The 15149-nt window shown below is 34.5% G+C and overlaps 1 protein-coding gene across 1 annotated transcript; it reads left to right on the top strand.

Annotated features, from left to right (window-relative positions):
• The first annotated feature begins 658 nt into the window (after positions 1-658).
• Positions 659-13021, top strand: LOC127839029 (uncharacterized). Its single transcript, XM_052367165.1, has 6 exons — positions 659-780; positions 7818-7863; positions 9347-9485; positions 10177-10290; positions 10581-10642; positions 12778-13021. The coding sequence occupies exons 1-6, from the start codon at positions 766-768 to the stop codon at positions 12909-12911; spliced, it is 510 nt and encodes a 169-aa protein (XP_052223125.1). The 5' UTR covers positions 659-765; the 3' UTR covers positions 12912-13021.
• Positions 13022-15149: the final 2128 nt, after the last annotated feature.

The following is a 15149-nucleotide window of genomic DNA, read 5'->3' as shown; positions in this document are numbered from 1 at the left end:
TTTTCATTATCAAAATTTTCTATTTGTAGGAAAATTCGCACCCCCTTTTCAAAACTCTGGCTACGGGCCTGGTATTGACAGCAATCGTGCCACCTCCACGCGAGCCTCAACTGGTTTCGAGAATAGCTCTTTCATATCAACAAAACTTGAGCTCCTCTGTCAGCATGGCACATGTTATTTCTTCCTACGCACATAACATTATAATAAACAGAGAGAATGTAACACCTATTGATATACGTTAAAAATTGCAGTATTTTTGAATTCCATACATTGAGACAAGATGTCAAATTCTGTTCGGGTTCAATTGTGAAGATTCATGGATAAACGAAAAAAAAAAAAAAATCTAAGTAAAAAAGAGCTTAGATAGCCACGTTGAAAAACAGAACAAAAGTAAATATTTCTCTCATGTTGTTTCAATAAACAACATTTAAACAAGTCACCAAACTTCAATTTTCGGATACATTTGATGTTTAACAACTCTCAAAACCCTTTCTTCTCAATTCCCCAGCCCTAATAAGAAGCGTTGAAAAGATTGTCATAATGGACACAAATATACTATATCAAGAGAAAACGCTCTGTTTTGAAGCGAGTGCATATAATGCACAAAACACTGATTTGCTTTCTTGTCTGATAAGGTCAATATTTTATATATACTGCAGCGTTCTGGTTTTGCATATCAAGTGGATTTTATGTCAATTGGGACGAAAGTGGAACATAACTCATTCAAAGTGTACAAGCAATAATTTTGGAAAGATCTTCTTACAAATGGGCATCGCTATGGTGTGTATACTTATTTGTGTTACATGTATGTAGTTATATTATAGCTCAGCACAATTAGGTCGTGAACGTGTGGTCAAGAGCAGATGCCAGATAAAACAAAAGTCACAATATTGTGGTTTTGGTTATTGTTCAATATGCTGAATGTCTTTGTAGATAAACTAGTACATTAAAAGATGAATCGTGTTCTTGCAATATTTGTAACAAGAAAATACTACATAAACAGAAATATGATTTGAATAATTTTCGTAAACTTCTGGTTTTCATATTGTTTGCTTAACTTTTAGAGTTTAATGAATGCTTAATTGAAAGATCTGTTCTGTTCTGTTCTACTCTTATTATTAAATCAATGGTTATTATCTCAAATTGTACACTAAACACCTTTTTTAATTAATCATTTTTGTATGTTTTTTTGCTCAAAACTGAATCGACGAAGTAATATGATAATTTGCATATAGATTTGTAAGTAATGCTTTCGATACACGAAAACATATATAACGAAAACTTACCAGAATCACTGATCCATAACGGTTAGGTTATTTTCGCTTTTCCGGTTCGATGTTTTAAGCGAAAGCCTTGAACAACATGAATGGTGTCAATTATCATTTGGAACATCCGTTCTATATAAAACTGTAAAACATTGGTACTAAAAAGCTCACTTAGCAAAAATTGCTGCTCGCAATTAGAGTATGTTTCAGACCCGTAGCCAGGGTTTTGAAAAGGGGGTGCGAATTTTTGCCGGCGATGGGTGGTAGGGGGGAGGGGATGCGGGAGGGGATGTCCCCCTCCTGCAATCGGGGGTTTTGGAGGTCCTCCCCCTAGAAAAATTTGATAATGAAACGTAAACTCATGCATTCTGGTCACTTTTTGACTGTATTTAGAGACTGAAGTTATCGAGTATTTTGATATGAAATTTCACTGTCATTGACCATACTCAGTGACTGATTGACATGAATATGATATAACATACATGTATTCCCCACCACGTTTTTCAATAACCACCTTTTTGATCAGTCACGGATATACATCATTTTATACGGTGTTTAACCCGACACTAGTATGCGCGCACACACTTTGTTTACATTTGCAACAACAAATTTATAGAATGTTAAATGAACAATAAGAACGGTATAAAATATTATAATTTATTGGAATCTTGGAATCTAAGACAAAATTGGTGTGTTTTACCATTCCAACATTCTACCATTCATAAATCGAGCAAATTAAATGGAAATATTTGTCTTTTTTGTCAAAACAATTGTTTGTTTGCTACTATGGATAGTACCAGAGACATAGCATTACTCTAAACGTGCTTATATTGTATTGTACAAAAAAACACTGATTAAAAAAACTGGGTCTTCTCTAATCTGCATCAATACTAAAAAGAAATCAAAATGGTACAACTGTTGTTGTTTTTTTAAATAACTATTTTTAACAAATTAGTTATCTTTTTCTAAACGAATTTCAGAAACATATAAAACGTAAGGCTTCATTAAGACCCTATAACCACAATCTACTGGACCTATACCAGGACGTTGAAGAAAAAAGATGGACTTATTTGCCCATTATATGCTCAAGATCCGTCACAGTTGATGAACATTTAACGTTGACGTCCACCTGACCATATGTTATAACGTTTTAAATTCAATATAACAACTGTTTAAGAGTAGGACATTCCTAGTGTCAAGTTTGACATAATTAAAACATTGTGGAAAGTTATGTATGTTTAGCATAACAGATGCAATGAAGTGTTGGTAAACTACAAAAAACTACATTGCTTTGTAGAAAGGATTTGTTTTCTTGTCATTCAACAAAAAATTATCCTGTCTTGACCAGCTGATTTTTTTGTTGCTGGAAAACCCTTTATGGGATCGGAAAATGGTTGAACGGGGATATAACAAAAAGACAACGCAGTATGTCGGAAATGCTGTGCACAATGTGTAATTGTTATAAATCGTGGTATAATGCAAAGTTGTTAACCAGTGACTCATTAGTCTTCGGCAATAGTCGAAGGGTGTCCTTTGATTTCAGTCATTTTCGAAAGCTGACGTAACATTCCGTTAATATTCATCTTAAATGTATTTTCATTTGCATACGATTATTTATTCAAGTAAATCAAATTGTTTTTCAAGCCATTTAGTTAATTGTGGAAAAAGGTTATTGGACTGGGATTTCAACCCACAATAAGTAGGCTTCATCATGTTGTTATGATATCTATTAAAGTTATAGCTTTAACAGACATTAATAACGATGACAAAAGTTACAAAACAATCATTCAGTATAAAATATCCATAAATAAGTATCGATTTTATACGGATCAGAGTGCCAGGTTAATAACTTTTCATTATACAGAAAACAAATATCCATTTATAACAAAGATTCCAATTCCATTTTGCGGGGACTGGCTTCTTAGATCTTCTCAAAGTTTGCTGTCAAAACTTCTGTTGATTTCAACAATTATACGGTTAAAAATTGTAAATAAAAATCATGCGCTATCTTGGAAATGACTTAAGCGAGATATGAATTATATGGTCACCTGTCGGTTGCATTTGAATATATTATTTTAACGCTTAAATACGAAGACTCACTGGGTTCCAGGAAAAATAAATAACCATTTTTGGGTCAAATAAAGTTGGGTGCAACTTAAAGTACAATTTTTTTACTCGTCAAAAAAGATTGGGTGCGAACGCACCCAACGCACCCCCCCCCGCCCCCTGGCTACGGGTATGTGTTTAAGGTTTTTCTAAGAATAAATATGATGATATAGTTTTTATACTATAGTATTGGCCTATTGGGCATTCTGACCAAGTTTCTTTAGGATTGAGTCATAAATGTTAAGTGGTCACATTTTTCTTTTACAGATTAGTCCTTGTCAACTTTTTAACTCACTTAAACGAGTCTGGACTCTGTCTTTTATACTGTGAAACTTTAGTTTCTGACAAAGGTTCATCCAGATTTTGCGAAAAAGGTGTTATCTAGAGTGATAACGAGGTAAATGAGTGACGATAACAATGTATTTCAGATTTCCAAGACCTTTATATTTTACATTTATATTTTACACTGATATATGTGCGTCGTATATTCAAATCGATATATTTTTTTCTTGTAATTGGTCTGATGCTCTCCAGGTATTTCCTGAAAAAGGACTATTTTACACTGCAAACTTCATAGCGTGCACTTTTTTTTATTTTTAAAAAGGTCTTCAAAACTCGAAATGACCAGTCCGTGTCTTGTTTTTGAACGAATAATACTTACTTATTGTTTACTTATTGAAAGATTAAACATTGGGACTGTCAATATGTAGTTTTATAAATAGACGGATATTGTCTTTCAGAAAACACTTCTTTGTGATAGATAATTGGTAAAATATATAAGTTACATATACTCAGTGTATTTAAAGTGAAGTTTTATGTAGTGTGTGTTCTCTTACAAATTCAATAATAACGCTGCTATACCATCATGAACACAACTTAAAAACACCACTCGACCCTGTTCAGTAAGGTCATATCCTTAAATTCATAATCTGCCACGTATTTAGAAATTTAAAACAAGAGTTTGAGTCGTCATTAGGTGTCTGCTTTAAATGTTTGAACAGTTAAAGGACAATATGAGTGCCTAGTATATGTAAACTATATTAACTTTTAAATTGGGTGAATTAACAAACAGTATTGTTGCCATGTAAACCTTTTGAAAATTATTTTTTATAAAACTAATTTGCAAATGCAAAGATTTGTTTTGTCAACAACTCTTTAATTTATTTTGTATTGTTGGACTTAATCGATGATGCCTCTCAAATAGTCTTGCCTTCAGTTATAAATTGTTCAATACAATGGCGAACAATTTATAAAAGTAATAACAGTTTGCATCTCATGGTCACTTGATATGGTATAACAATCGTTTAATGTATTACATTTTTTTGATAATTCGTGTTTCAAAGCAAAGGCTTGTTTTTAGAATTTAGTTCTCCAGACTTGTATTATATTAGTAGATTTTGATTTCTAACAAGTGAAGAAGATTAAGAGTTGATTAAAACTGCTACATAATCTGTTAAATATGAAATACTTTCCCGAATCTCAAAACATGGAGACCAAAGATTCTGATTTTATCATTATTCATAAGTACTATCTTACATGACAAGAACGCACGATTGTTTAATTTATTTATTATGAAAAAAAAGAAATATGCTTCTAAAAAGAAAGTGTTCATACAAATGTCAAATATTATAAACAGCAATTGTCATCCACAAAATAATGTGTAGTATTTGTTATTGGTCGTTATGTTATGTTTAAACAAATTAGTAAAATAACGGTTTAAATAAAACCGAAGACAGAAAACAGCGCTAGATTGACATTTATTAAAAGGTTTTAAAAACTATCAGAGAGATACAACAATTTGATAGCTAAATATAATAACGGTTGACAACTATCAGAGAGGCAAAACACTTTGATAACTTACTTTCCATTGCTTGCTTTACACGAAAATACCATACGGCGTGATTTGTGTTTTCAAATTACAATACTTGGGGAGAATCGTGATTGTAATCGAACCATCTGGGATATTTTAATGAGAAATTGATGAGTATAATAACATAAAATTTATTACTACCAGTCTCTGCAGCTGTCAGAAAACGACCGGAAGCTTCAATATGTTCCATATTAATCATCAACCGTTTTCGGTAACATCACCAAGGATTTTGATTGGCTGAACAGCTATGGGCGTAACAAGTAATTACATTTGGCTACACAAGGTAACATGACCGATAATTTTGATTGGCTGTGAGAGTAACTAGATATTTAATCGGCTATAAAATAGTGAAACTTACGATTTGTTACAGTCGTCAAACACTTGTTTCCGACACTTGAAGAAGCACCTCCGCTTTTTCTTCAGCAATAAGAATGCTACGTGTAAGTGTTAAGCACTTTATTATCTTTTTGTTAGGTTCTTTTCTTATAGTTGTTTCCAATCATGTAAGCAAACAAAACTGTCACTAAAACGAAAGTTATCTTACAATGCGCATGTTATTTAATTTGTTGACAGCGATTCAATGATACTAAGTCTAAACATAACGTGGATCAGTTTCTGGCTCGTGATTCATAAATAATAAGACATGGACTGCTTTCTATGAAATTAGTAAGTAATAATAATTATCTTTTTATAATAATATAGTTTTATATTTTTATGTAAAAACGTGTTTTACATACTTACTTACGTTGGCATATAGGTGACATTCACTCGACGTATTTTTTTAACGTGCACTCATTTAAAGTCATTTTTGTCCTATCTCTTTCCCACGACATACTAACTTGAGGAACCAATTACTTACTCGTGGGATCGAGTTAGCTATGTCGTGGGAACGACTTACTTAGTCGAGGGAACGAGATAAAAGAAATTGGAGTGCAAAACTGAATAAAAGAGTTATGAAAAAGAGAGGTGCAGTGAATAAAGGAGAGGTGCATTGAACAAATGAGGAGATAATTTTAGCCATCTCGAGGGAACGACTTAGCTAACTCGTTCCCACGAGTAAGTCAGCCAATCAAATTGCTTTTTGAATAAATTTATAAATAAAACTCGTCTGTGTCGACTATGAAAATCATGCATAAAAATTAAATTTATATGATAATTTAATTAACTTGCAAGCTTTAATTTTCTACGGATCTTTTTATTACTAATGAAAGTTGAAGTTTTTATTGTTAGTTAACCCAGGTTTTTAATTACAGTCTTTTTATTACCTGTATAGAAATTTGCGTATTCTGTTTGCTTTGTGTTGGAAGCAATCGTTTAACAAGTGTAAAGTTGTTGTGGTTAGTGCTTACAATTTCATTATAAGCTGTATTGTTTATTTGTTTTTTTATTAATAATTCATTTTACATGGTGACTCATTAGTTTAAAGTTCTTTTATTCCACTACCGGTAAAAATAAATCCTACCTACTTTCTGTATAATCATGTTACTGCTATGGACGCATTTTAACCCAGCCCGCTTTGGGGAATAGCGTGCTTCTGTGTAACGTTCAATGAGCAGTTTGTGTTCAGTCCTCTTTTTGAAATTATTTGTGTATGGATTTCGCCATAAATGAAAACAAAATTGGGATCTGAGGTTTTTACATTGATTATGAACGAGGGATGAGTTAAACAGGCTTGCAGGGAAACTAGCATTTAACAACAACTTACACAATAATAATATATGCAAAAACGTATTACAACTAAATTTAAATTCATTAATTTAAAGAATTAATGTTACTTATTATTTTGGTGACTATTCGAATGTATTAAACATGTTTCGCTCTAATACGCATTCCATTATAATACATTGTGATAAAGTAAGTCATTATTAATGTTGACATGTTCATCCATATTGTAAATTGTTTGTTAACCATAATACTTGCAGCCTTTTTATCACACAATGCATGTTGTCGTATTCAAATGATCTGTGTATATCGGCAATTTTGTTTCTCAATATACAATATTGAAGTGATGTTTTTTACAGTTTACAAGTGTAGAGGGTTCACGTTGCACACATTTGAACCTTAATATTAATTTAAATTGAAGTGTTTATTGCGTATGTTAGTAGATATAATTACCGGAATGTGATTTTATTACAGTATTTTCATTCTCCCGATAGGTTACACTTTCTCGCTTTAGAAGCGTGTTTGTTGTTCATGGCATACAGAGATATTTCGTATCAGTAGAATATCATGGGACACAATCACTAGCACATCAGATCGACTCATATGCGCAATGTGTATTGCGTACGAGCAAGACATTTTAATGATTTTACTGCTTTTCGATCAGTTTAGAGTCACCTTCGTATTTGTCGTTTGTCTTTATTTATTGGTTGTGCAATATACGCGTTTTGTTATTATTATTCAAAAACATTTTAAAACTGTCTGCGCGGTCATTTATATGATTTGTGTTCTGAAATCAATTAGATCTAAAACGTTTTGGACTTCCGAATCAATTTTGTATTATTCAACACATATATTGAAGACTCGGTTGACAACAGTTACCCAAATGTGTACTTATTACACTTTTTGATTTACAGATTCAAACGGAAATGTGGCTGGCAGCGATTTTCGTCGTCGCAGCAGGTGAGCACTTTTTCATTTCTTTTCTGTCTGAGAGAGCAAGAGACTTTATATAAAGTTACTGAACATTATGTTCTAGCTTCAATCAATGCTGTCAAACAATCAACTACATTCGACATTAAAATGAGTTGTTTGCTTGGTTGTTTCACGCTATGTACGAATGAGGCAATTAACGTTCAGTGGTCATAAATTGTTCATGCATTTGTTTATCGAGGTGGGAAACAATTTTCTTAGCATGGCCACTAAACACAGGTAGGGCATTAATGATAGACCCACAAGGAGCCAGCAAATGTTAAAGAACTCGGTGCTTTGCAACTTTGTACTCTAACAAAGATTCAACTTTAAGTTCAATGGATCCCGCAAATTTGCACTATAACAAAGATTCCAATATAATTTAGAATGGTTACCGCATCTTTGCTCTCTAACAAAGATTCGACTTTAAATAAGAATGGATCCCGCCACTTTGCACTCTAACAAAGATTCCACTATAATTTAAAATGGTTCCCACACCTTTGCACTCTAACAAAGATTCGACTTTAATTTAGAATGGTTCCAGCCACAATTATCGAAATCTACCTGTTCGCATTTTATTCAGAGTTAGTCATAAAAATTACAGGACTATTTCAACTACTTGGTGTGCCAACGTTCACAATTAAAGATGCTGAATCTGTTTAATAAACGCCTTATTTTGCAAATAAACGCATATATGTCGACACACAATTATACAAAAACATTTCAATTGACAAAGGATTTGAATCCGTCTTACTATGACTGCTTTATTGCGTATCAAGTTCGTCTGTAAAACCTTCTGTTAGTTTACATTTCGCTGGTTATCCTATTGCCGTGGATGAATGCCGGCGTCCTCTAAGCTTTCCGTGACAGCGTGTCATGCCACTTAACCGTTTGTATATGCATACTTGGAGAATCGTGAGCTCGGTTATTTATTTTATTTTATTTTTAAACGTGTCAGTATTGTCATTAGAAATTGATTCATTCTTACCGGACTGTGTAACAATGCCAAATACTTTTTGAAACGAGCGATATCCATATATTTATAAAAAGATACAGATTCAGCTTCGTTAAAATTATATATATTAAAATGTTATCGAAGCCGTTGTTCGTTGTCTTTTATATACTCGACGCATTGAAATATGCTCGGGCCTTATATTATTCTATTACTAGTCAGTAATGCACTGTATTTATTAGATTTGTTTCTCAATGCAGACAAATGTGAAATAAAACTACATGTATTAAGTTCTGTAAGGATACGTTGTCATATCAGCGTGTTATGGTTATACATTTATAACATTATGATTCCGTACTGATTTTAAATAAGTAGCCTCTATTTGTTTGGAATAAAATATGAATATTTTAACAACACAAGCAAATGTCACTATTGTCTTAAAAAATATATTGTAATTGAAGTGTGTTCATTTGTTAGGTGCATTTTTTATTATAATATATGTTTTACGCCTTTTTAATTTAGTTTTGGACATTCAAGTGGACGGAGCCCCCCTTACAGTGTCCTATGTCTGCGTTGAAAGCGTCTATTTAGACGGAGTGACAGGTCTATACTCTGTGGCTTATATCTACACTAATGGAGGTGAAGGCCCCTTGGCTGTTAGGTAAAACTTATATGGCTAGTGTATTGTTTAGATACAACAATAACATGTACGGTCACGTTTTGCCAGTGGCGTAGCTACAGAGTTCACAGTTGTTAGCCCCGTCTCAAAGCCAAGATATACAATCAGCTGTTTATCATGGAAAATGCCTAACAAACCTCCTCTAAACCGAGCATATTTGTCTATAATAAAGGTAGATAATGAGCATTGTTATAAATGAACGGAATTTTGAAATCTTTAATGTGATTATGATGTCGAGTTATGACAACGTTGATAATGATTATGACGACGAGAATCGTGATGATGATCATTATGATGATATTGCTGCTGTTGCTGCTGCTACTGATGATGATGATGATGACACATTTTTTTCTCTAGTGTTATTTGTAAAGTGTTCAGCGTCGTGTAAACTTCTGAATATATATATATATATATGTAACAAAAGTCATTCAATATAAATATTATATAAATTATATATATATATATATATATATATATATATATATATATATATATATATATATATATATATATATATATATATATATATATATATATATATATATATATATATATACACACTCGCATATTTATTAATTTCGTTAAGTTAAGTGCATTATGCCTGTTAATACAATCACTAATTTATGCCGGTCTACCCTAAATGTCTGCAGTTTTTACATGTTCGATCTTTCAGTGTGGTCAGTCAGCAGCCTCCTGGTGGGCAGTTTACCATACAGGGTTTAACAATATATGGTAATGGGACTGCTCTCGCAGAAAACTGCGTGTCAAGTTACTACGTGACCTGGAAGTAAGTCTTAATAAGAAAACAACAGATTATATGAAGACATGCTTCCTACGGCCAGTAAAATTCATTATACGTATTGGTAAATCCATTTTAAATAAATTGAACTACAAACGTACAAGTTGTAAGCGTGGATGTCTGTTGTCATATTAAAAATATGATTTTAAACAATTTCTCACCACGTCATTCTAAAGCATTTCGCTTAAGCAGGTGCCACAGAAATTTACATATATTACTCGTTATAATTCAGATATAGGTGTCTTAACAACATTATAGGTTTTCTTTTATTGTTTCAGCGTAGCAGATAACACAACTGTATATACTGACACATTTAAAGTTCCAGTTCATGGTTTACCAAGTAAGTCTAAGACTTGATTACGTAAAGCAAGAAACTCGCTGCCATTTTTGGTAAAGCGTGTGTAACAGGAAGATCGATAGATCGTCAAGTTGCGAATAAGTGAGACCAAACGTTACAATTGGTGGTGTTATGTAGAACATGAGCTTTGGGGTATGATAAATAATTAGTGTACACAAAATGGCCTGTACAAAAACATCAGCTGGGAATTATATTGGTAGATGAGACATATCGAAAGTTCTTTCATGTTCGTCGTGTACGTTAGTGAAAAAAGACACTGCTATTGAGCAACACATTTTTAACAAACTTTTCATGTGTATGCATAATTGCAGAAACAAATAATACCTGATTAGTCGCGTTTTGGGGAAAACTGTGCTTAATGCATGTGCAAGTGTAATCACAGAGTAGCCTGTTTTTAGTCCGAACAGGCTAATTAGAGACGACACTTTCCGAATTTTAGTCCGAACAGGCTAATTAGAGACGACACTTTCCGCTTTTTAGTCCGAACAGGCTAATAAGAGACGACACTTTCCGCTTTTTAGTCCGAACAGGCTAATAAGAGACGACACTTTCCGCTTTTTAGTCCGAACAGGCTAATAAGAGACGACACTTTCCGCTTTTTAGTCCGAACAGGCTAATCAGAGACGACACTTTCCGCTTTTTAGTCCGAACAGGCTAATCAGAGACGACACTTTCCGCTTTTTAGTCCGAACAGGCTAATCAGAGACGACACTTTCCGCTTTTTAGTCCGAACAGGCTAATAAGAGACGACACTTTCCGCTTTTTAGTCCGAACAGGCTAATTAGATACGACACATTACGCTTTTTAGTCCGAACAGGCTAATAAGAGACGACACTTTACGCTTTTTAGTCCGAACAGGCTAATAAGAGACGACACTTTCCGCTTTTTAGTTCGAACAGGCTAATTAGAGACGACACTTTCCGCATTTATGGAATTTTTCGTTTAAAGAAGGTATGTTCTAAACGAAAAGCCAGTATAGGCGGGCTGTATTTTGACTATTGTCCGTTGTTGTGTGGACTGCACAGGCTGCTCTGGGCTGACATTGTTTGCACATGCATTAAGCCCAGTTTTCCCAGATTGAGTCTCATATCTGCATTACATTCGATTCGCCATGGAGTCAGTGGCATCCATCCATTCTGCGCACTGAAACATTAACAATAAACTTGGGCTGGTAAATAGCTAACGTAAGAGTTGGACTACTTTTACCTAAGTTATATACTGTTGAAAACTGTAGAGACATCATGTGAGTACATTTTAAGACAAACGGACACATTCTATGATCATGTTGTAAAACCACAAATATGCGTTTAGTTCTTTAGCTCGTGTTTTTTAAACAAGCGAAAGCTTTGCAAAAAGTTAAATGAAATGTGATGAACAACAACTGTTTCGGTCGTTACAGGTATATAGATCGTCCTGTTGATCATACGTCACTCATATGATTCAATTTGAATGATTTATGGGAAGATGATGAATATGCAAAGGCTTTGTATTTATTTATTAATTAAATGCTAGAGGGAGTAAAAATTGAAGAACATTCTTGTATAACAGGACATTAATTGTTCGGGGATTCTTTGGTAAAGTTGAATAGACGGATTCATACATATTTCGCTGCAAGTGTTTCGGTATAAAAACAGCATCAATAAATAATATTGTGTGAAGTTTTTCTGTCTTGTTTTTTAACGTTTCTCTGGAAAAACCAATACGATTATTAACCCATTTATGCCTAACGTCTAGAAAAAGGCATTGACAAACAGTGAAGACCCAGATAAGACGCCGCATGATGCGGCGTCTCATCAGGGTCTGCGCTGTTTGCTTAAAGGAACTTCTGTAAGAAATATTCTAAATATAAAAATAAATATACTAGATATGCCTAATTTTGGAAATAAATTGATCCAATTTAAAAGGATGGCAGAGTCCACTAGGCATAAATGGGTTAAATTCACGTTTAGCGAATTCGCGGACGCATTGACTCCTCTTGCGCGGATCACGTATCGCGGATCACGTATCGCGGATCACGTATCGCGGATCACGTAACGCGGATCACGCAGTCGTTCACTTTCACGTTAATGTTCGCGTTCATATGGAATACCCGCTTCATACATTTGAATTCATTCCAGGCGGTTGCCCTGAGACGACAACGGTGGCTCCAACAGCAACCCCATGCGAGTGTGGTTCTGATGAAAAATCGTCGGACGACCCGAAGAGCAAGAAGAAAGGAAAGGGCAAAAAGTCACGCCCTCGCAATTGGTAGCAAGGGAGAGTCGGTGGTCGCCCCTGAAATCGGAGGCTTTTCAGCTCTGACATTCATTTCGATGAAATGTACAAAGTATGAAATACATGTAATAAATTGCAACGTTAAAATGTTGCCTGTGTATTTAAAAAGCATTTATCCAACAACAAACAAATAAATATACAATTATAATTTCTTCCATACCTTCGTATGGACGGACGAGCGGACTGACCGACCGACAGACAGAAAGACATACATTTAGTTCGACAAACTAAGACACACATGTAAATTGTTAAGGGAAACGTTCCAAATTATGAGATGTAAGATGTTCACTCGTATTAAAAAGGAGTTAATTACTTCGTTTTTACGTGAAATACACAATGACAAATGGGATTTGAACTCGCGCGGATAATTGCACTGACTTGAAAGCTTTTAATTTAGCTTACAAACCCACTGCGTAACCGCAAAGCGAATCAGCTCGATTTTAAAGACATTCGAGCAATTATCTAAGGGAGAAAACTCTATTCTTAATTAAGTATAATATGCTTCAATAATGAGCGTCAGTGTACACTTGCAGTCGATATATTTGAACATAAGACACGTTATTGGTTTAACGCAGTCTGTAGTATCTATGGGACATATAGCTTATGTATACTGATTCGTATAAATACAATAGTCAGTTCATTGACATCGAAACATAGTAGACCTAACCGTTAATAAACACCAATTCCTGAACACAAAGAAAGAACTAGATGCTACAGTAGAAGTATTCGTGTGACCGCTAATAAGGACAGCATCAATTGAGGACGAGACCGTGTTTGTGCGATCACCTACATATACATGGTCCACTGTGCACTGCACGTACTAATGCACCCTAACGATGCACCAGGCCTCAATTCGGTAGCTCGCAGAGCAGTCTGTCGGGTCCACGAACTGTCCAGCTTGTTGGCAATACAATTTATGGTAACTGATTGTTACATTATCAATTTAGTATAATTACATCAGTAAAAAATGTATCACATGCAGTTCGTTTTATAGTAAAATTTATTCCTGTCAGAAACATATATACACTCAAAGAATCAATCAAGCGGAATCAAATCTATGTATAGGCAAGGGATAAATAATCTGACGTGTTGCTGATAGATTATCAACAGTTTGAAACGGAAATCTTTACCCCCAAACAAAACTGAATAAAAAGGATAATCTATTAATCATTGTGACACTCTGTTATGATCTTAAGTGCTTATAAACAAGTAAATATAAGAGTATATTCGTGTTGCGAAGCAACCAAACAATAATAATATGTACCATTTATAAAGTAAACACCGGTTATAGTGATTGTCTGAATTGCTTCAAGTCTTATGTCAACTTTCGAATAAGACGTTTGTTGCTAGTGTGTGATAGTAAGAGAGTATTTTCTTATAAATATTTTCAAACGAGATGAGCATTTACTGACCTATATCCCGCGCTACCCACTAGAAAATCCGCTCCCGCAATATTTGGCGTTGTATGAAGTCTGCAAGTCCTGGCGTTGTTTTGCTTCGCACGCGTACAGGGACAGGGTGCGTTTTAAAACAAAATTGCGTCCCCCATACACAGACGCCCCTTGTGAAGGAGCTGGATTGCCGCACTACCTTTACAGGAAATGGATTCCTATGTCACATGGATGCTGACACGCGTCCCACGAGCGCCATATCGACAACTGTCCGTCAACTGAAATTACCTTATTATGTAATCATAATCATATATTTGTTACCTGTTATATTCCGATATCCCATGCAATACATTATATTCGACGTTATTATATTCTCTAGTTGAGATCAGATATGCTGATTGGGAGTCAAACCCGACAAATTCAGAACGCTCCCCAAATGGGAATGAAATCCGACAATTTGAGAACACTGAACAATTTCTGGATAAACCCCTATACTGTGTGTATGCTACTCACGTGGAGATCAAACCTAGCATATTGGGAACGCCGCCAGAGTTTAAATAAAACCAGTTACTTTGAACAGGCACCCGAGAGGTTTATCAAACCTTACACCTTGAGTCAGGATCAAACTCTTCAGCTCAAGAACGCTACCCGAATGGGGATCTGCATATGTGCCTCGCTCTGTGCAAGGTTTTTTTTGCAAGTGTGTATTGTGTCGTCCCAGATAAGCCTGTGAAGTCCGCACAGGCCAATTAGGGAGACATTTTCCGCTTGTATGATATTTTAACTTTAAAGAAGGGCTCTTCTTAGCAAAAAAAATCCAGTTT

The sequence above is a fragment of the Dreissena polymorpha genome, chromosome 7, assembly GCF_020536995.1.
Source record: "Dreissena polymorpha isolate Duluth1 chromosome 7, UMN_Dpol_1.0, whole genome shotgun sequence".
Classification (NCBI taxonomy): Eukaryota; Metazoa; Mollusca; class Bivalvia; order Myida; family Dreissenidae; genus Dreissena; species Dreissena polymorpha.
This window is presented reverse-complemented; position numbering and strand designations above follow the sequence as displayed.